At 41.3% G+C, this 24589-nt stretch overlaps 1 protein-coding gene across 1 annotated transcript in view; it reads right to left on the bottom strand.

Annotated features, from left to right (window-relative positions):
* Window positions 1-24589, bottom strand: part of LOC110529313 (uncharacterized) — a 58256-nt gene that overhangs the window by 6549 nt on the left and 27118 nt on the right. The window contains exons 9-15 of the mRNA XM_036984665.2: window positions 21475-21604; window positions 21068-21214; window positions 17887-17946; window positions 17117-17237; window positions 13645-13737; window positions 1094-1145; window positions 741-890 (exon numbers count right to left, since the gene is read on the bottom strand). Coding sequence (XP_036840560.2) covers window positions 741-890; window positions 1094-1145; window positions 13645-13737; window positions 17117-17237; window positions 17887-17946; window positions 21068-21214; window positions 21475-21604 — 753 coding nt within the window. The remainder of the gene's footprint in view (window positions 1-740; window positions 891-1093; window positions 1146-13644; window positions 13738-17116; window positions 17238-17886; window positions 17947-21067; window positions 21215-21474; window positions 21605-24589) is intronic.

The raw sequence follows: 24589 nt of genomic DNA, 5'->3' as shown, positions 1-24589 counted from the left end.
CCCCCCCCCCCCCCCCCCCCCCCCTCCAGGAGACAAGTTCACATCAGCCTCGGACCGGACCCAGTAACATACAGGAGATTCGACCGATGTTCTAGATAGAACAATGTTTTCCACTAGATCACAATCTTCAGACAGACAGACAGTCTCAGTCAGTCAGTCAGTCTGGTCCCGTGTAGCTCAGTTGGCAGAGCATGGCGGTTGCAACTCCAGGGTTGTGGATTTTATTCCCACCGAGGGACGGGTATGATAAGTCGCTCTGGGTTAGAGCGCCTGCTAAATTAATAAAACGTAGAACAGTGTTACTCAACTATCAGTCAGTCCGTGGAACGGAAGTGTCTTTGTTGGATGTAGCAGATGGGTGATGGCGGCCATCTTAGATAGCCATCTTCCTTATTTAGTCAATTCTCAAGGGGATATAGTTATATAAGCAAATAATACACGATCAAATCCAAGTAATATATATTGTATATGTCAATTAGATGTTTTTATCCACTGAAGTGAATACATATGTTTTCAGTATGTGTAAGTGATCCCTGTGGGAATTAAATTACTCCAGTCTTGGAGCTACAGTAGTTCACTGTGTTTGTAGCCGTAACTGACCAGGGTTTTGAACCTGGGTCTTCTGCACGCCACAAGACTGAGCCTGGGGAGCTACCGCAAGTCATCAGTTCTCTGGCAAGGTTACATCACACAAGGGTGGTTCCAAATGACCTCTTTTGCACGCACGCACACACACACACCTCTCTTTGGAGATATTCTTGTTCTCTCTCCTCCACCTGGTCATGAAGTCGGTACAGAACTCAAACCACAGCATGAAGAAGTGACCTGTCGCCACCTCGGTCTCTCCTGTCTTGGGCTTCAGCCCTAAGAACGTCACCAGCTCGTGGAAGCTGAGGAACGGAGATAAGGGAAGAGGATGTTAGAACGTCAGGTCCAGTGAATCTCTTGTGTAATAATTGAACTTCTGGTCCAGTGAATCTCTCGTGTAATAATTTAATTACTGTCGACGCCCTGTGGAGCTCTTCAATTAAACGCATTTCGTCATACTACAAAGGTTATGTAGAAGTAGAACGAGAGAGGTGTGTTTTCAAACCTTTTTTGTGCAAACATCAACTGGGCATGCACGTCATCATGTTCTTTATGCGCTGCAAATGAAATATACACAATTGTATAACATTTAAATGAACTACATACACCGGCATGCAAAGACAAGCACTGAGAAGGTACTGTACTGTACAATGGTCTTGACAATTGCAAGTTAAATGGAAACTTTTTCTTCTTAAAAACACACATTTTACATGCAATTCTCCCACAAAGGGGCTGTTTTGCTGCCTTAATTGTAACTATAATGGTCTATGATTCTATTTCAATCCAAAGACTTAGAGCCATGCAGAACAGATCGATCTCTCACTCTCTCACTCTCTCACTCTCTCACTCTCTCACTCACTCACTCACTCACTCACTCTCTCACTCACTCACTCACTCGCTCTCTCGCTCTCTCGCTCTCTCGCTCTCGCTCTCTCGCTCTCTCGCTCTCTCTCACTCGCTCTCTCACTCTCACTCTCTCGCTCTCTCACTCTCACTCTCTCGCTCTCTCTCTCTCGCTCTCTCGCTCTCTCTCTCGCTCTCTCGCTCTCTCTCTCTCTCGCTCTCTCTCCTTCTCTGAACAGTTTCTCCCACTGAACGTTCTCCCTATCTGTCTCTCTCCAGAGTCCCAGTACACACTGCCTGATCCCTATCTGTGTGTCTAGCCTCTGAACTTCACCGTAAGCTGTCTATCTTCCCCTCAGACCCATATCAAGCCTCTAAAAAAAAACAGATAAGAAATTCGCCATGGCAACAGGATGTATGCTTCCTTATCTGAGAGCTAGAGACAATTGAATAATTATGATAGGAGCAACGTGAGGAGGGAGGGAGAAAGAGAGATAGAGAGCAAAAGAGAGAGGGAGCGATATATATATACACTACTACTACTAACTACTACTAACTACTGTGGTTGTGTCACTATACTACTAACTATTGTTGTTATGCCACTATACTACTACTAACTACTACTACTACTAACTACTACTAACTACTGTTGTTGTGTCACTAACCTACTAACTATTGTTGTTATGTCACTATACTACTACTAACTACTACTACTACTAACTACTACTAACTACTGTTGTTGTGTGACCATACTACTAACAACTGTTGTTGTGTCACTATACTACTAACTACTGTTGTTATGTCACTATACTACTACTAACTACTACTACTACTAACTACTACTAACTACTGTTGTTATGTCACTAACCTACTAACTACTACTACTGACTACTAACTACTACTAACTACTGTTGTTGTGTCACTATACTACTAACTGCTGTTGTTATGTCACTATACTACTAACGACTGTTGTTGTGTTACTATACTACTAACTGCTGTTGTTATGTCACTATACTACTAACTAATGTTGTTGTGTCACTATACTACTAACTGCTGTTGTTATGTCACTATACTACTAACTAATGTTGTTGTGTCACTATACTACTAACTACTGTTGTTATGTCACTATACTACTAACTAATGTTGTTGTGTCACTATACTACTAACTACTGTTGTTGTGTCACAATACTACTACTAACTACTACTAACTGCTGTTGTTGTGACACTATACTACTAACTACTGTTGTTATGTCACCATACTACTACTAACTACTACTACTACTACTACTACTAACTACTGTTGTTGTGTCACTATACTACTAACTACTGTTGGTATGTCACTACACTACTAACTACTGTTGGTATGTCACTATACTACTAACTACTGTTGTTATGTCACCATACTACTACTAACTACTACTACTACTACTAACTACTGTTGTTGTGTCACTATACTACTAACTACTGTTGTTGTGTCACTATACTACTAACTACTGTTGTTGTGACACTACACTACTAACTACTGTTGTTGTGTCACTACACTACTAACTGCTGTTGTTGTGACACTATACTACTAACTACTGTTGTTGTGTCACAATACTATTACGAACTACTACTAACTGCTGTTGTTGTGACACTATACTACTAACTACTGTTGTTGTGTCACTATACTACTAACTACTGTTGGTATGTCACTACACTACTAACTACTGTTGTTGTGTCACTATACTACTAACTACAGTTGGTATGTCACTATACTACTACTAACTACTGTTGTTGTGACACTATACTACTAACTACTGTTGTTGTGTCACTATACTACTAACTACTGTTGTTGTGTCACTATACTACTAACTACTGTTGGTATGTCACTATACTACTACTAACTACTGTTGTTGTGACACTATACTACTAACTACTGTTGTTGTGTCACTATACTACTAACTACTGTTGTTGTGTCACTATACTACTACTAACTACTGTTGGTATGTCACTATACTACTACTAACTACTGTTGTTGTGTCACAATACTACTACGAACAACTACGAACTACTGTTGGTATGTCACTACACTACTAACTACTGTTGTTGTGTCACAATACTACTACGAACTACTACTAACTACTGTTGTTGTGTCACTATACTACTACTAACTACTACTAACTACTACTAACTACTGTTGTTATGTCACTATACTACTAACTACTGTTGTTGTGTCACAATACTACTACTAACTACTACTAACTGCTGTTGTTGTGACACTATACTACTAACTACTGTTGTTGTGTCACTATACTACTAACTACTGTTGTTATGTCACCATACTACTACTAACTACTACTACTACTACTAACTACTGTTGTTGTGTCACTATACTACTAACTACTGTTGGTATGTCACTACACTAGTAACTACTGTTGGTATGTCACTATACTACTAACTACTGTTGTTATGTCACCATACTACTACTAACTACTACTACTACTACTAACTACTGTTGTTGTGTCACTATACTACTAACTACTGTTGTTGTGTCACTACACTACTAACTGCTGTTGTTGTGACACTATACTACTAACTACTGTTGTTGTGTCACAATACTATTACGAACTACTACTAACTGCTGTTGTTGTGACACTATACTACTAACTACTGTTGTTGTGTCACTATACTACTAACTACTGTTGGTATGTCACTACACTACTAACTACTGTTGTTGTGTCACTATACTACTAACTACAGTTGGTATGTCACTATACTACTACTAACTACTGTTGTTGTGACACTATACTACTAACTACTGTTGTTGTGTCACTATACTACTAACTACTGTTGTTGTGTCACTATACTACTAACTACTGTTGTTGTGTCACTATGCTACTACTAACTACTGTTGGTATGTCACTATACTACTACTAACTACTGTTGTTGTGTCACAATACTACTACGAACAACTACGAACTACTGTTGGTATGTCACTACACTACTAACTACTGTTGTTGTGTCACAATACTACTACGAACTACTACTAACTACTGTTGTTGTGTCACTATACTACTACTAACTACTACTAACTACTACTAACTACTGTTGTTATGTCACTATAGTACTAACTACTGTTGTTGTGTCACAATACTACTATGAACTACTACTAACTACTGTTGTTGTGTCACTATACTACTACTAACTACTACTACTACGAACTACTACTAACTACTGTTGTTATGTCACTATACTACTACTAACTACTACTAACTACTACTAACTACTGTTGTTGTGTGACCATACTACTAACAACTGTTGTTGTGTCACTATACTACTAACTACTGTTGTTATGTCACTATACTACTACTAACTACTACTACTACTAACTACTACTAACTACTGTTGTTGTGTGACCATACTACTAACAACTGTTGTTGTGTCACTATACTACTAACTACTGTTGTTATGTCACTATACTACTACTAACTACTACTACTACTAACTACTACTAACTACTGTTGTTGTGTCACTAACCTACTAACTACTGTTGTTGTGTCACTATACTACTAACTGCTGTTGTTATGTCACTATACTACTAACTACTGTTCTTGTGTTACTATACTACTAACTGCTGTTGTTATGTCACTATACTACTAACTGCTGTTGTTGTGTCACTATACTACTAACTACTGTTGTTATGTCACCATACTACTACTAACTACTACTACTACTACTACTACTAACTACTGTTGTTGTGTCACTATACTACTAACTACTGTTGGTATGTCACTACATAATTAACTACTGTTGGTATGTCACTATACTACTAACTACTGTTGTTATGTCACCATACTACTACTAACTACTACTACTACTACTACTTCTAACTACTGTTGTTGTGTCACTATACTACTAACTACTGTTGGTATGTCACTACACTACTAACTACTGTTGTTGTGTCACTATACTACTAACTACTGTTGGTATGCCACTATACTACTACTAACTACTGTTGTTGTGACACTATACTACTAACTACTGTTGTTGTGTCACTATACTACTAACTACTGTTGTTATGTCACCATACTACTACTAACTACTACTACTACTACTAACTACTCTTGTTGTGTCACTATACTACTAACTACTGTTGTTGTGTCACTACACTACTAACTGCTGTTGTTGTGACACTATACTACTAACTACTGTTGTTGTGTCACAATACTATTACGAACTACTACTAACTACTGTTGTTGTGTCACTATACTACTAACTACTGTTGGTATGTAACTACACTACTAACTACTGTTGTTGTGTCACTATACCACTAACTACTGTTGGTATGCCACTATACTACTACTAACTACTGTTGTTGTGACACTATACTACTAACTACTGTTGTTGTGTCACTATACTACTAACTACTACTAACTACTGTTGTTGTGTCGCTATACTACTAACTACTGTTGTTGTGTCACTATACTACTAACTACTGTTGTTGTGTCACTATACTACTAACTACTGTTGTTGTGTCACTATACTACTAACTACTGTTGGTATGTCACTATACTACTACTAACTGCTGTTGTTGTGTCACAATACTATTACGAACAACTACTAACTACTGTTGTTGTGTCGCTATACTACTAACTACTGTTGTTGTGTCACTATACTACTAACTACTGTTGTTGTGTCACTATACTACTAACTACTGTTGTTGTGTCACTATACTACTAACTACTGTTGTTGTGTCACTATACTACTACTAACTACTGTTGGTATGTCACTATACTACTACTAGCTACTGTTGTTGTGTCACAATACTACTACGAACAACTACGAACTACTGTTGGTATGTCACTACACTACTAACTACTGTTGTTGTGTCACAATACTACTACGAACTACTACTAACTACTGTTGTTGTGTCACTATACTACTACTAACTACTACTAACTACTACTAACTACTGTTGTTGTGTAACTATACTACTACTAACTACTACTAACTACTACTAACTACTGTTGTTGTGTAACTATACTACTAACTACTGTTGTTGTGTCACTATACTACTAACTACTACTAACTCCTGTTGTTATGTCACTATACTACTACTAACTACTACTAACTACTGTTGTTGTGTCACAATACTACTACGAACTACTACTAACTACTGTTGTTGTGTCACTATACTACTACTAACTACTACTACTACGAACTACTACTAACTACTGTTGTTATGTCACTATACTACTACTAACTACTACTAACTACTACTAACTACTGTTGTTGTGTAACTATACTACTAACTACTGTTGCTGTGTCCATATACTACTAACTACTGTTGTTGTGTCACTATACTACTAACTACTACTAACTACTGTTGTTATGTCACTATACTACTACTAACTACTACTAACTACTGTTGTTGTGTCACAATACTACTACGAACTACTACTAACTACTGTTGTTGTGTCACAATACTACTACTAACTACTACTAACTACTGTTGTTGTGTCACTATACTACTGCTAACTACTACTACTACGAATTACTACTAACTACTGTTGTTATGTCACTATACTACTACTAACTACTACTAACTACTACTAACTACTGTTGTTATGTCACTATACTACTACTAACTACTACTAACTACTACTAACTACTGTTGTTGTGTCACTATACTACTAACTATTGTTGCTGTGTCCCTATACTACTAACTACTGTTGTTGTGTGACTATACTACTAACTACTGTTGTTATGTCACTATACTACTGCTAACTACTACTACTACGAACTACTACTAACTACTGTTGTTATGTCACTATACTACTACTAACTACTACTAACTACTGTTGTTGTGTCACTATACTACTGCTAACTACTACTAACTACTACTAACTACTGTTGTTGTGTCACTATACTACTAACTACTGTTGTTGTGTCACTATACTACTAACTACTGTTGTTGTGTGACTATACTACTAACTACTGTTGTTATGTCACTATACTACTAACTACTACTACTACTACTACTACTACTACTAACTACTGTTGTTGTGTCACTATACTACTAACTACTGTTGTTATGTCACTATACTACTAACTACTGTTGTTGTGTCACAATACTATTACGAACTACTACTAACTGCTGTTGTTGTGACACTATACTACTAACTACTGTTGTTGTGTCACTATACTACTAACTACTGTTGGTATGTCACTACACTACTAACTACTGTTGTTGTGTCACTATACTACTAACTACAGTTGGTATGTCACTATACTACTACTAACTACTGTTGTTGTGACACTATACTACTAACTACTGTTGTTGTGTCACTATACTACTAACTACTGTTGGTATGTCACTACACTACTAACTACTGTTGTTGTGTCACTATACTACTAACTACAGTTGGTATGTCACTATACTACTACTAACTACTGTTGTTGTGACACTATACTACTAACTACTGTTGTTGTGTCACTATACTACTAACTACTGTTGTTGTGTCACTATACTACTAACTACTGTTGTTGTGTCACTATACTACTACTAACTACTGTTGGTATGTCACTATACTACTACTAACTACTGTTGTTGTGTCACAATACTACTACGAACAACTACGAACTACTGTTGGTATGTCACTACACTACTAACTACTGTTGTTGTGTCACAATACTACTACGAACTACTACTAACTACTGTTGTTGTGTCACTATACTACTACTAACTACTACTAACTACTACTAACTACTGTTGTTATGTCACTATAGTACTAACTACTGTTGTTGTGTCACAATACTACTATGAACTACTACTAACTACTGTTGTTGTGTCACTATACTACTACTAACTACTACTACTACGAACTACTACTAACTACTGTTGTTATGTCACTATACTACTACTAACTACTACTAACTACTACTAACTACTGTTGTTGTGTGACCATACTACTAACAACTGTTGTTGTGTCACTATACTACTAACTACTGTTGTTATGTCACTATACTACTACTAACTACTACTACTACTACTAACTACTACTAACTACTGTTGTTGTGTGACCATACTACTAACAACTGTTGTTGTGTCACTATACTACTAACTACTGTTGTTATGTCACTATACTACTACTAACTACTACTACTACTAACTACTACTAACTACTGTTGTTGTGTCACTAACCTACTAACTACTGTTGTTGTGTCACTATACTACTAACTGCTGTTGTTATGTCACTATACTACTAACTACTGTTCTTGTGTTACTATACTACTAACTGCTGTTGTTATGTCACTATACTACTAACTACTGTTGTTGTGTCACTATACTACTAACTACTGTTGTTATGTCACTATACTACTAACTACTGTTGTTGTATCACAATACTATCACGAACTACTACTAACTGCTGTTGTTGTGTCACTATACTACTAACTACTGTTGTTATGTCACCATACTACTACTAACTACTACTACTACTACTACTACTAACTACTGTTGTTGTGTCACTATACTACTAACTACTGTTGGTATGTCACTACATAATTAACTACTGTTGGTATGTCACTATACTACTAACTACTGTTGTTATGTCACCATACTACTACTAACTACTACTACTACTACTACTTCTAACTACTGTTGTTGTTTCACTATACTACTAACTACTGTTGGTATGTCACTACACTACTAACTACTGTTGTTGTGTCACTATACTACTAACTACTGTTGGTATGCCACTATACTACTACTAACTACTGTTGTTGTGACACTATACTACTAACTACTGTTGTTGTGTCACTATACTACTAACTACTACTAACTACTGTTGTTGTGTCGCTATACTACTAACTACTGTTGTTGTGTCACTATACTACTAACTACTGTTGTTGTGTCACTATACTACTAACTACTGTTGTTGTGTCACTATACTACTAACTACTGTTGGTATGTCACTATACTACTACTAACTACTGTTGTTGTGTCACAATACTATTACGAACAACTACTAACTACTGTTGTTGTGTCGCTATACTACTAACTACTGTTGTTGTGTCACTATACTACTAACTACTGTTGTTGTGTCACAATACTATTACGAACTACTACTAACTGCTGTTGTTGTGACACTATACTACTAACTACTGTTGTTGTGTCACTATACTACTAACTACTGTTGGTATGTCACTACACTACTAACTACTGTTGTTGTGTCACTATACTACTAACTACAGTTGGTATGTCACTATACTACTACTAACTACTGTTGTTGTGACACTATACTACTAACTACTGTTGTTGTGTCACTATACTACTAACTACTGTTGGTATGTCACTACACTACTAACTACTGTTGTTGTGTCACTATACTACTAACTACAGTTGGTATGTCACTATACTACTACTAACTACTGTTGTTGTGACACTATACTACTAACTACTGTTGTTGTGTCACTATACTACTAACTACTGTTGTTGTGTCACTATACTACTAACTACTGTTGTTGTGTCACTATACTACTACTAACTACTGTTGGTATGTCACTATACTACTACTAACTACTGTTGTTGTGTCACAATACTACTACGAACAACTACGAACTACTGTTGGTATGTCACTACACTACTAACTACTGTTGTTGTGTCACAATACTACTACGAACTACTACTAACTACTGTTGTTGTGTCACTATACTACTACTAACTACTACTAACTACTACTAACTACTGTTGTTATGTCACTATAGTACTAACTACTGTTGTTGTGTCACAATACTACTATGAACTACTACTAACTACTGTTGTTGTGTCACTATACTACTACTAACTACTACTACTACGAACTACTACTAACTACTGTTGTTATGTCACTATACTACTACTAACTACTACTAACTACTACTAACTGCTGTTGTTGTGTGACCATACTACTAACAACTGTTGTTGTGTCACTATACTACTAACTACTGTTGTTATGTCACTATACTACTACTAACTACTACTACTACTAACTACTACTAACTACTGTTGTTGTGTGACCATACTACTAACAACTGTTGTTGTGTCACTATACTACTAACTACTGTTGTTATGTCACTATACTACTACTAACTACTACTACTACTAACTACTACTAACTACTGTTGTTGTGTCACTAACCTACTAACTACTGTTGTTGTGTCACTATACTACTAACTGCTGTTGTTATGTCACTATACTACTAACTACTGTTCTTGTGTTACTATACTACTAACTGCTGTTGTTATGTCACTATACTACTAACTACTGTTGTTGTGTCACTATACTACTAACTACTGTTGTTATGTCACTATACTACTAACTACTGTTGTTGTATCACAATACTATCACGAACTACTACTAACTGCTGTTGTTGTGTCACTATACTACTAACTACTGTTGTTATGTCACCATACTACTACTAACTACTACTACTACTACTACTACTAACTACTGTTGTTGTGTCACTATACTACTAACTACTGTTGGTATGTCACTACACTACTAACTACTGTTGTTGTGTCACTATACTACTAACTACTGTTGGTATGCCACTATACTACTACTAACTACTGTTGTTGTGACACTATACTACTAACTACTGTTGTTGTGTCACTATACTACTAACTACTGTTGTTATGTCACCATACTACTACTAACTACTACTACTACTACTAACTACTGTTGTTGTGTCACTATACTACTAACTACTGTTGTTGTGTCACTACACTACTAACTGCTGTTGTTGTGACACTATACTACTAACTACTGTTGTTGTGTCACAATACTATTACGAACTACTACTAACTACTGTTGTTGTGTCACTACACTACTAACTACTGTTGGTATGTAACTACACTACTAACTACTGTTGTTGTGTCACTATACTACTAACTACTGTTGGTATGCCACTATACTACTACTAACTACTGTTGTTGTGACACTATACTACTAACTACTGTCGTTGTGTCACTATACTACTAACTACTGTTGTTGTGTCACTATACTACTAACTACTGTTGTTGTGTCACTATACTACTAACTACTGTTGGTATGTCACTATACTACCACTAACTACTGTTGTTGTGTCACAATACTATTACGAACAACTACTAACTACTGTTGTTGTGTCGCTATACTACTAACTACTGTTGTTGTGTCGCTATACTACTAACTACTGTTGTTGTGTCACTATACTACTAACTACTGCTGTTGTGTCACTATACTACTAACTACTGTTGTTGTGTCACTATACTACTAACTACTGTTGTTGTGTCACTATACTACTACTAACTACTGTTGGTATGTCACTATACTACTACTAGCTACTGTTGTTGTGTCACAATACTACTACGAACAACTACGAACTACTGTTGGTATGTCACTACACTACTAACTACTGTTGTTGTGTCACAATACTACTACGAACTACTACTAACTACTGTTGTTGTGTCACTATACTACTACTAACTACTACTAACTACTACTAACTACTGTTGTTATGTCACTATAGTACTAACTACTGTTGTTGTGTCACAATACTACTATGAACTACTACTAACTACTGTTGTTGTGTCACTATACTACTACTAACTACTACTAACTACTACTAACTACTGTTGTTGTGTAACTATACTACTAACTACTGTTGCTGTGTCCCTATACTACTAACTACTGTTGTTGTGTCACTATACTACTAACTACTACTAACTCCTGTTGTTATGTCACTATACTACTACTAACTACTACTAACTACTGTTGTTGTGTCACAATACTACTACGAACTACTACTTACTACTGTTGTTGTGTCACTATACTACTACTAACTACTACTACTACGAACTACTACTAACTACTGTTGTTATGTCACTATACTACTACTAACTACTACTAACTACTACTAACTACTGTTGTTGTGTAACTATACTACTAACTACTGTTGCTGTGTCCATATACTACTAACTACTGTTGTTGTGTCACTATACTACTAACTACTACTAACTACTGTTGTTATGTCACTATACTACTACTAACTACTACTAACTACTGTTGTTGTGTCACAATACTACTACGAACTACTACTAACTACTGTTGTTGTGTCACAATACTACTACTAACTACTACTAACTACTGTTGTTGTGTCACTATACTACTGCTAACTACTACTACTACGAACTACTACTAACTACTGTTGTTATGTCACTATACTACTACTAACTACTACTAACTACTACTAACTACTGTTGTTATGTCACTATACTACTACTAACTACTACTAACTACTACTAACTACTGTTGTTGTGTCACTATACTACTAACTATTGTTGCTGTGTCCCTATACTACTAACTACTGTTGTTGTGTGACTATACTACTAACTACTGTTGTTATGTCACTATACTACTGCTAACTACTACTACTACGAACTACTACTAACTACTGTTGTTATGTCACTATACTACTACTAACTACTACTAACTACTGTTGTTGTGTCACTATACTACTGCTAACTACTACTAACTACTACTAACTACTGTTGTTGTGTCACTATACTACTAACTACTGTTGTTGTGTCACTATACTACTAACTACTGTTGTTGTGTGACTATACTACTAACTACTGTTGTTATGTCACTATACTACTAACTACTACTACTACTACTACTACTACTAACTACTGTTGTTGTGTCACTATACTACTAACTACTGTTGTTATGTCACTATACTACTAACTACTGTTGTTGTGTCACTATACTACTAACTACTGTTGTTATGACACTATACTACTAACTACTGTTGTTGTGTCACTATACTACTAACTACTACTACTACTACTACTACTACTACTAACTACTGTTGTTGTGTCACTGTACTACTAACTACTGTTGTTGTGTCACTATACTACTAACTACTGTTGTTAAAACACTATACTACTAACTACTGTTGTTGTGACACTATACTACTAACTACTGTTGTTGTGTCACTATACTACTACTAACTACTGTTGGTATGTCACTATACTACTACTAACTACTGTTGTTGTGTCACAATACTACTACGAACAACTACTAACTACTGTTGTTATGACACTATACTACTAACTACTACTAACTACTGTTGCTGTGTCACTATACTACTAACTACTGGGGACTACTGTTGTCCTCATTATTGCCCAGTGCTATAGGCTACTCACCAATCAGAACGAACGCCTCCATCTTGTCCTTAAACGGCTGGAGGTGCTCGTCTGGAGAGCTGGAACACACCTTCTGAACACCTTTCTCACACACTGGAAAAACAGGAAAACATATACTGTTAGACTTCTCTCATACACTTTTTCCAAATCAACACACAGAGACAGACGGACAGACAGAGCTTCAGTCAGCTCCACCTGTACCAGAGGGGAAGGTTATCGTTATGGTTTCTCTTTTTGATAACAACTGTTTAGATGCACCGATGAACATACAGCTGGCGGCAGCCGATATCTCTCTCTCTCTCTCTCTCTCTCTCTGTGGCTCCTAGACCTGTCCCTGTTCTGTTTGTTCCCTCTGGCTCACTGTTTGTCCAATCAGGGCATCACAGGAGAGCCAGAGGAGCCAGTCTCCAGGCCCAGTCATAATACAGCCTGCTGGGAGTCACAGTAACACACCCCCTCCCTCCTGTCCCCCACGCCACGCTCCATCATCACCACCCAGATAAAATTACAAAGAATACTGTTTTCATTGAGGATTTGTGTAAACTGTGGAGGCGGGTGTCTTCATTGTGGCGAGTCTTTCTTTGCTTTGTTTGTTTTTCTGTCTTTTGTGCTGGAGAGGAGTTTGTTCTTGTCAGACTTGAAGAGGGTAATTCCGTCTCAGGTAAACAGAGAACACATGCCTACTTGACATTAAAAGTGTTCTGTAACTGTAGTGAAGCAACTGTTTGACACAGCAAAACCAACGTAGCCTCTTCACACAGCCAACGTGGCAACGTGAGACTAAATCAAACCCACTTTTTGAGTTGTGTTTTTGGGTGATTTGTTTCAGGTTACAATTCTTCTGTGATAGGGCAGTCCCTCTTAGAGCTCTTGACCTGTGTGACCAATCAGTGCTGCCACAAAGATGTGATTTCCTTCCTGACAATGGAACAGCTTCTATTCTACAACCTAGGGATTTGACATGCTCGGTAAAGGTTGTTATGACACTTAATGGAAACTCCTTCGGGAAAATATAAAAACTACATTCAAAATGTATTTTGCATGGGCACACACCCACGCGCACACACACACACACAAAGTGAGTCATTCGTTTTCTACGGCGGTTCATATTTCCCAGCATAATGCTCTGGGATAAACGCCACCACCAAAACCACTGTCCAACAACAATACAAGAAGGTGGAGAAGAGAGTCACACACACACACACACACACACACACACACACACACACACACACACACACACACACACACACACACACACACAAACCAAAGCAAAACAAAAGCACGGTTCAATCCAGGCATGAGGGAGGTTGAAACAGCGGGACAAAAGGATCCTGAGATAGATGGAGAGATGTCACGGTGGTTGAGCGCCTCAGTGATAAGACCTAGTCATGTTGAGAGGTAGAGAAAGGAATCTGTGACACACATCTGGGGGCCACAGGGGAGGCCGGGTGATACGGAGAAGCAGGGTAGAGTAGCGTATCTCTGCAGAGCCCCAAACAGAAGATAAGGGGTGTGTGTAGGGTGTTCCGTGTGTGCGTGCGTGTGTGTGTGTGCTTGCATGTGTGTGTGTGTGTGTGTGTGTGTGTGTGTGTGTGTAGGGCAGTGTGATTGGGTTGATAAGGAGTACCCCCCTCAGATTACATACGGACAGAGCAGCGATGTGAAGCTGTTCAACTGGCAACATACAGTACAATCACACAAAGACATGCAGGAGCAGGAGGAGGAGGATGAGGAAAAAGGAGGAGCAAGAGGAGGAGCAGGGAGAGGAGGTGGAGGATCAGGAGGAGGAAGAGGAGCAGGATGAGGAGCAGGAGAATTAGGAGGATGCGGAGCAGGATGAGAATTAGGAGGATGAGTAGCAGAAGGAGCAGGAGGAGGAGGAGCAGGAACAGGAGGAGGATGAGGAGCCGGGGAGGAGGAGGAGGCACAACACAGAGACAGATCTGATGGGCAGGATAAGAGCTGTATCTGAAAGGCGCCAGGACAGTATCACAGAGACTCCAAGAGTGACTCCAAGAAGTCTCCACACGACACACATGCAGACGTGAGCGTGTGTTCACACACGCATGCACATAAACAGTAACCTGAGAAATGTCCAAGCACACACACAATGGCAGAGAGAGTGAGCCATACATTGTCCTCAGGGCGACCATAGTTGGGGCTGGTTGGCTGGCATATGGGCACACTTAAAGACATTCCAGGATGACTGAGGTGGAATAAAAGAGAGGAGGAGGAGAGGAACGCTTTTGTTCTGAAGCTGAGTGGACTGTGGAGGAGAGTGACTCTTTTGTTCGGAAGCTGAGTAGACTGTGGAGGAGAGAAACTCATTTGTTCTGAAGCTGAGTAGACTATGGAGGAGAGGAACTCTTTTGTTCTGAAGCTGAGTGGACTGTGGAGGAGAGGAACGCTTTTGTTCTGAAGCTGAGTGGACTGTGGAGGAGAGAAACTCTTTTGTTCTGAAGCTGAGTGGACTGTGGAGGAGAGGAACTCTTTTGTTCTGAAGCTGAGTAGACTGTGGAGGAGAGGAACTCTTGTTCTGAAGCTGAGTAGACTGTGGAAGAGAGGAACTCTTTTGTTCTGAAGCTGAGTGGACTGTGGAGGAGAGGAACTATTTTGTTCTGAAGCTGAGTGGACTGTGGAGGAGAGGAACGCTTTTGTTCTGAAGCTGAGTAGACTGTGGAGGAGAGGACCTCCTTTGTTCTGAAGCTGAGTGGTCTGTGGAGAAGAGGAACTTTTTTATTCTGAAGCTGAGTAGACTGTGGAGGAGAGAGACTTTTGTTCTGAAGCTGAGTAGACTGTGGAGGAGAGGCACGCTTTTGTTCTGAAGCTGAGTAGACTGTGGAGGAGAGGTACTCTTTTATTCTGAAGCTGAGTAGACTGTGGAGGACAGGAACTATTTTGTTCTGAAGCGGAGTGGACTGTGAGTTGGTCAAAGATGGTACTTTAGCATTAAAATTGTTATTTTTTTAAATGTCTGCTGTGGCCAGTAATGGCTGACGGGAAACCCTCCTATTGCTGTCTGAATGAGGCCTGGTGAGAACAGAACACTGCCAGACTGACTGGGTCTGAGGTTGCGGCCTGGTGAGAACAGAACACTGCCAGACTGACTGGGTCTGAGGTTGCGGCCTGGTGAGAACAGAACACTGCCAGACTGACTGGGCCTGAGGTTGCGGCTGTGAGGAATCTGAAGCAGCACTAACTACAGAGATAGAGTTACAGAGGCTGAAGGAGGCTCTCAAACACTAACACATAACACACTAACCTCAGAGTAACACCGTTACATTCACAGAAACACAAAAAACATGCTGTCACACTTTTCAGTTATTCAAGTGGGTATTGTGATGCCTAAAAGACCTCTCACCATTGGTGGTGAACGAGGGGAGTTTCTCTCTTACAATAGTGAGTTAAATTTCTGGAAAAGGGCATTATCATCCAATCAATAATGACTCATGCATTGTGATTCCACCACCTGTCAGGTCCCGTCTCAGCTGTCTCAGCTCCTTGGTGACGTCTTCAAACTTGACCTGGGCTGACAGGAACACATCCTGAGGCTCGGGGAGAGGGAAGACACTTCTCTCTGTCCCAGCGTTCTGGAGGGAAACAACAACAACATCAGAGTGACAACATCAACAACAATATCCAGTGATGACAACAACAACAACATCACCAACAACAACAGCAATAACAATGTTGATCAACATTCTAGAATGGAAGCAAAAAAGCTAAACCAGAATGACCAGAAATCTACCAAACCACCATAGACAAACCAAACCATCATAGATCAACCAAACCACCATAGACCAACCAAACCACCATAGACCAACCAAACCACGATAGACCAACCCAAACCACCATAGATCAACCAAACCACCATAGACCAACCAAACCACCATAGACCAACCCAAACCACCATAGACCATCCAAACCACCATAGACCATCCAAACCACCATAGACCAACCAAACCATCATAGACCAACCAAACCACCATTGACCAACCAAACCACCATAGATCAACCAAACCACCATAGACCAACCAAACCACCATTGACCAACCAAACCACCATAGACCAACCAAACCACCATAGACCAACCAAACCATCATAGATCAACCAAACCACCATAGACCAACCAAACCACGATAGACCAACCAAACCACCATAGACCAACCAAACCACGATAGACCAACCCAAACCATCATAGATCATCCAAACCACCATAGACCAATAAAGTGACATTACCTCATCCAGATTGCGGAGATAGTATGATACCACGTAGTCGACCAGACTGATTCGATTGTCCTGAAACGAGCAAAGACACGACACATCAAAACGACATCAAGCAGAATGTTAAAAAACACAATGCACATAATCAAAAGAAAGATCACTGCAAACCAACTCCACATTTGTCTGTCTTCTGCCTCAGGAAGACTAGTGGTTAGAGCAGGAAGCCTAGTGGTTAGAGCAGGAAGCCTAGTGGTTAGAGCAGGTAGCCTAGTGGTTAGAGCAGGTAGCCTAGTGGTTAGAGCAGGAAGCCTAGTGGTTAGAGCAGGAAGCCTAGTGGTTAGAGCAGGAAGCCTAGTGGTTAGAGCAGGAAGCCTAGTGGTTAGAGCAGGTAGCCTAGTGGTTAGAGCAGGTAGCCTAGTGGTTAGAGCAGGAAGCCTAGTGGTTAGAGCAGGAAGCCTAGTGGTTAGAGCAGGAAGCCTAGTGGTTAGAGCAGGTAGCCTAGTGGTTAGAGCAGGTAGCCTAGTGGTTAGAGCAGGAAAACTAGTGGTTTAGAGGCAGGTAGCCTAGTGGTTAGAGCAGGAAGCCTAGTGGTTAGAGCAGGAAGCCTAGTGGTTAGAGCAGGAAAACTAGTGGTTAGAGCAGGAAAACTAGTGGTTAGAGCAGGAAGCCTAGTGGTTAGAGACAGGTATCCTAGTGGTTTAGAGGCAGGTAGCCTAGTGGTTAGAGCAGGAAGCCTAGTGGTTAGAGACAGGTATCCTAGTGGTTAGAGCAGGTAGCCTAGTGGTTAGAGACAGGTATCCTAGTGGTTAGAGCAGGAAGCCTAGTGGTTAGAGCAGGTAGCCTAGTGGTTAGAGCAGGAAGCCTAGTGGTTAGAGACAGGTATCCTAGTGGTTAGAGCAGGTATCCTAGTGGTTAGAGACAGGTATCCTAGTGGTTAGAGCAGGAAGCCTAGTGGTTAGAGCAGGTAGCCTAGTGGTTAGAGCAGGAAAACTAGTGGTTTAGAGGCAGGTAGCCTAGTGGTTAGAGCAGGAAGCCTAGTGGTTAGAGACAGGTATCCTAGTGGTTTAGAGGCAGGTAGCCTAGTGGTTAGAGCAGGAAGCCTAGTGGTTAGAGACAGGTATCCTAGTGGTTAGAGCAGGTAGCCTAGTGGTTAGAGCAGGTAGCCTAGTGGTTAGAGCAGGTAGCCTAGTGGTTAGAGCAGGTAGCCTAGTGGTTAGAGCAGGTATCCTAGTGGTTTAGAGACAGGTAGCCTAGTGGTTAGAGACAGGTATCCTAGTGGTTTAGAGGCAGGTAGCCTAGTGGTTAGAGCAGGAAGCCTAGTGGTTAGAGCAGGTAGCCTAGTGGTTAGAGCAGGTAGCCTAGTGGTTAGAGCAGGTAGCCTAGTGGTTAGAGACAGGTAGCCTAGTGGTTAGAGACAGGTAGCCTAGTGGTTAGAGCAGGTAGCCTAGTGGTTAGAGACAGGTAGCCTAGTGGTTAGAGAGAGGTAGCCTAGTGGTTAGAGCAGGTAGCCTAGTGGTTAGAGCAGGTAGCCTAGTGGTTAGAGCAGGTAGCCTAGTGGTTAGAGCAGGTAGCCTAGTGATTAGAGCAGGTAGCCTAGCGGTTAGAGCAGGAAGCCTAGTGGTTTAGAGGCAGGTATCCTGGGGGTTAGAGCAGGTAGCCTAGTGGTTAGAGCAGGTAGCCTAGTGGTTAGAGACAGGTAGCCTAGTGGTTAGAGCAGGTAGCCTAGTGGTTAGAGCAGCTATCCTAGTGGTTAGAGACAGGTAGCCTAGTGGTTAGAGCAGGTAGCCTAGTGGTTAGAGACAGGTAGCCTAGTGGTTAGAGCAGGTAGCCTAGTGGTTAGAGCAGGTAGCCTAGTGGTTAGAGACAGGTAGCCTAGTGGTTAGAGCAGGTAGCCTAGTGGTTAGAGCAGGTAGCCTAGTGGTTAGAGACAGGTAGCCTAGTGGTTAGAGCAGGTAGCCTAGTGGTTAGAGACAGGTAGCCTAGTGGTTAGAGCAGGTAGCCTAGTGGTTAGAGCAGGTATCCTAGTGGTTAGAGACAGGTAGCCTAGTGGTTAGAGCAGGTAGCCTAGTGGTTAGAGCAGGTAGCCTTGTGGTTAGAGCAGGTAGCCTAGTGGTTAGAGCAGGTAGCCTAGTGGTTAGAGCAGGTAGCCTACTGGTTAGAGCAGGTAGCCTAGTGATTAGAGCAGGTAGCCTAGTGGTTAGAGCAGGTAGCCTAGTGGTTAGAGCAGGTAGCCTACTGGTTAGAGCAGGTAGCCTAGTGATTAGAGCAGGTAGCCTAGTGGTTAGAGCAGGTTGCCTAGTGGTTAGGTAGCCTAGTGGTTAGGTAGCCTAGTGGTTAGTGCAGGTAGCCTAGTGGTTAGAGCAGGTAGCCTAGTGGTTAGAGTAGGTAGCCTAGTGGTTAGAGCAGGTAGCCTAGTGGTTAGAGCAGGTAGCCTAATGGTTAGAGTAGGTAGCCTATTGGTTAGAGCAGGTAGCCTAGTGGTTAGAGTTGGTAGCCTAGTGGATAGAGTAGGAAGCCAAGTGGTTAGAGCAGGTAGCCTAGTGGTTAGGTAGCCTAGTGGTTAGAGCAGGTAGGCTAGTGGTTAGGCAGCCTAGTGGTTAGAGAAGGTATCCTAGTGGTTAGAGCAGGTAGCCTAGTGGTTAGAGCAGGTAGCCTAGTGGTTAGAGCAGGTAGCCTAGTGGTTAGAGCAGGTAGCCTAGTGGTTAGAGCAGGTAGCCTAGTGGTTAGAGCAGGAAGCCTAGTGGTTCGAGCAGGTAGCCTGGTGGTAAGAGCGTTGGGCCAGTAACTGAAAGGTTGCTAGATCGAATCAATGAGCTGACAAAGGAAAATATGTGTCGTTCTGCCCCTGAACAAGACAGTTGACTGACTGTTCCTAGGCTGTCATTGTAAATAAGAATTTGTTCTTAACTGACTTGCCTAGTTAAATTAAGGTAAAAGAAAAAATGATGCTATTGGATGGTACTGGAGAGGAACAGCATTTAGCTGTGAATGTGTACAAGACAAACTAATAATTAAACCTTGGTATGTGTGTATACTGGGTTACAATGTACACTAATCTGATTGTACACTATTCTGTGATTATGATTGTCAGTCCAACACTTTAGCCATTTCACCAAGGGGTTTGAACCTTTTTACATGAGGTTGTTAGGAATGATACTAAAGTCACTACAATACTGTAGAGTTGAGACTTCATTACCCTGCTCTTGACGTCTTTCAGTTTGGGCAGGATCTCCAGTCCGAAACCGTCAGCCTGTCCTCTGGTCCTGTTGCCCCCGTTCATGTGGTTCCCCAGAGCTAGAACCAGACCCATTACTTCCCTCACACTGGAGGTCTCCAACAGATCCTACATTCAGAGATACCAACCTCCTGTTAACTTAGAGACTTTTGACTGCACTTCAGAACACTACAGATTCTTTTGAACAATGTGGTGTACAGTACACACGCTTCCTGTGGTTACTCTGTTACCGAGCCACCGAAATAGACCATGGAAATGAGGCCTGACACATAGGCTTGAATGTGTGTTTAAATGAGCACAGCAAGCTCCTCAATTCACCTGGTAGGGAATCGGGAATCTCTTAATATTCCTTATTATCTTGGAACTACCTTGCAGACGCGAGAGACGATGTCAACCTTCCGCTGTACGGAGGCGATGGCGTCTATGAAGACAGACTGGAAGATGATACATGAAGCTCTGCCTGGGAAGTCTGGTATCTGAGATAACTCATAGAGGAACCTAGAGACAACACAGGGAGACAGGAAGAAGACATGATGGAAGTTACATTAGAGTTTAGGGCTGGCAGAATTACCGTGTAACCGACGGTTACGGATGAAGACCGTCTTGAAAATAACATAACCATCATAACCGCTAAGCTTCCCCCTAAAGTAAATTGAATTACATTTGCCAAAATTATAGAGCTTAAATGCCCTATACATAAATAAATACAATCATTCAAAATAGGCTGGACCATTAGCTTCTTTAATAAAATAAAGCTGTTTATTGTGTTAAATCACTTAGTCTGAAGGATCGGCAATTTGGGCCGCGAACGGCAAATGCCAAATAGATGATTGTTGAGTTGCGACTGTCACTGAAAAGTAGAGAAGCCCAGCCAGGCAGATCGCAATATTTTAAAATACAATCGCGGGAAAACATAGTTTGGAAAGAAAATGGCTCCTGTTGTAAAGAGATGACAATGAAAAGACTTCAATCTGTAGTTGAAGGCTACCCAGAGTAGTCTACCCAGAGTACCCAGAGTAGTCTACCCAGAGTACCCAGAGTAGTCTACCCAGAGTACCCAGAGTAGTCTACCCAGAGTAGTCTACCCAGAGTACCCAGAGTAGGCTACCCAGAGTACCCAGAGTAGTCTACCCAGAGTACCCAGAGTAGTCTACCCAGAGTAGTCTACCCAGAGTACCCAGAGTAGTCTACCCAGAGTACCCAGAGTAGGCTACCCAGAGTAGTCTACCCAGAGTAGTCTACCCAGAGTAGTCTACCCAGAGTAGGCTATCCAGAGTACCCAGAGTAGGCTACCCAGAGTACCCAGAGTAGGCTACCCAGAGTACCCAGAGTAGTCTACCCAGAGTAGTCTACCCAGAGTACCCAGAGTAGTCTACCCAGAGTACCCAGAGTAGTCTACCCAGAGTAGTCTACCCAGAGTAGTCTACCCAGAGTAGGCTACCCAGAGTACCCAGAGTAGTCTACCCAGAGTAGTCTACCCAGAGTACCCAGAGTAGTCTACCCAGAGTACCCAGAGTAGTCTACCCAGAGTACCCAGAGTAGTCTACCCAGAGTAGTCTACCCAGAGTACCCAGAGTAGTCTACCCAGAGTACCCAGAGTAGTCTACCCAGAGTAGTCTACCCAGAGTACCCAGAGTAGTCTACCCAGAGTACCCAGAGTAGTCTACCCAGAGTACCCAGAGTAGTCTACCCAGAGTAGTCTACCCAGAGTAGTCTACCCAGAGTAGGCTACCCAGAGTACCCAGAGTAGTCTACCCAGAGTAGTCTACCCAGAGTACCCAGAGTAGTCTACCCAGAGTACCCAGAGTAGTCTACCCAGAGTACCCAGAGTAGTCTACCCAGAGTAGTCTACCCAGAGTACCCAGAGTAGTCTACCCAGAGTACCCAGAGTAGTCTACCCAGAGTACCCAGAGTAGTCTACCCAGAGTAGTCTACCCAGAGTAGTCTACCCAGAGTAGTCTACCCAGAGTACCCAGAGTAGTCTACCCAGAGTAGTCTACCCAGAGTACCCAGAGTAGTCTACCCAGAGTAGTCTACCCAGAGTAGTCTACCCAGAGTACCCAGAGTACCCAGAGTAGGCTACCCAGAGTAGTCTACCCAGAGTAGTCTACCCAGAGTAGTCTACCCAGAGTAGTCTACCCAGAGTACCCAGAGTAGGCTACCCAGAGTAGTCTACCCAGAGTAGGCTACCCAGAGTAGTCTACCCAGAGTAGGCTACCCAGAGTAGTCTACCCAGAGTAGTCTACCCAGAGTACCCAGAGTAGTCTACCCAGAGTAGGCTACCCAGAGTACCCAGAGTAGGCTACCCAGAGTAGTCTACCCAGAGTAGTCTACCCAGAGTAGGCTACCCAGAGTACCCAGAGTAGGCTACCCAGAGTAGTCTACCCAGAGTAGGCTACCCAGAGTACCCAGAGTAGGCTACCCAGAGTAGTCTACCCAAAGTAGTCTACCCAGAGTAGTCTACCCAGAGTAGTCTACCCAGAGTACCCAGAGTAGGCTACACAGAGTAGTCTACCCAGAGTAGTCTACCCAGAGTAGGCTACCCAGAGTAGTCTACCCAGAGTAGTCTACCCAGAGTAGTCTACCCAGAGTAGGCTACCCAGAGTAGTCTACCCAGAGTAGGCTACCCAGAGTAGTCTACCCAGAGTAGGCTACCCTGTCAAATGATTCAGCTAATGTCTCCAGTCATATCAACTACAGTAGAATTGCATGAAATGTGTTTAGAAAAAGGGCACATTTTTCCCATGCAAAGAAAGGAGAAGAAACATATGTGATATAGCTTAGACCTACTCTACGTCACCAGGTGCTGCATTGAACAGTAAATTAGATATTTTATTAGCCTAATTTATGACTATCCAATCTGTTCATCACATTAGGAATAGTAAGCTACACTATATATACACAAAAGTATGTGGACACCCCTTCAAATTAGTGGATTCGGCTATTTCAGCCACACCCGTTGCTGACAGGTGAATAAAATCGAGCACACAAGAACTGTTCGTCTGGAGCTTCATGAAAAGGGTTTCCATGGCCGAGCAGCTGCACACAAGCATAAGATCACCATGCGAAATGCCAAGCGTCGACTGGAGTGGTGTAAAGCTCGCTGCCATTGGATTCTGGAGCAGTGGAAACGCGTTCTCTTGAGTGAGGACTCACGATTCACCATCTGGCAGTGTGATGGATGAATCTGGGTTTGGCGGATGCCAGGAGAATGCTACCTGCCGCAATGCAAAGTGCCAACTGTAAAGTTTGGTGGAGGAAGAATAATGGTCTAGGGCTGTTTTTCATAGTTCGGGCTAGGCCCCTTAGTTCCAGTGAAGGGAAATCGCTACAGCATACAATAACATTCTAGATGATTCTGTGCTTCCAACTTTGTGGCAACATTTTAGGAAGGCCCTTTACTGTTTCAGTATGGCAATGCTCCTGTGCACAAAGCGATGTCCATGCAGAAATCTTTTGTCGAGATCGGTGTGGAAGAACTTG

This window comes from Oncorhynchus mykiss, chromosome 8 (assembly GCF_057628025.1).
Source record: "Oncorhynchus mykiss isolate SJ-2025 chromosome 8, ASM5762802v1, whole genome shotgun sequence".
In the NCBI taxonomy this organism is placed as follows: Eukaryota; Metazoa; Chordata; class Actinopteri; order Salmoniformes; family Salmonidae; genus Oncorhynchus; species Oncorhynchus mykiss.
Note: the sequence above shows the minus strand (reverse complement) of the source record. Positions and strands in the feature narration are given on the sequence as shown.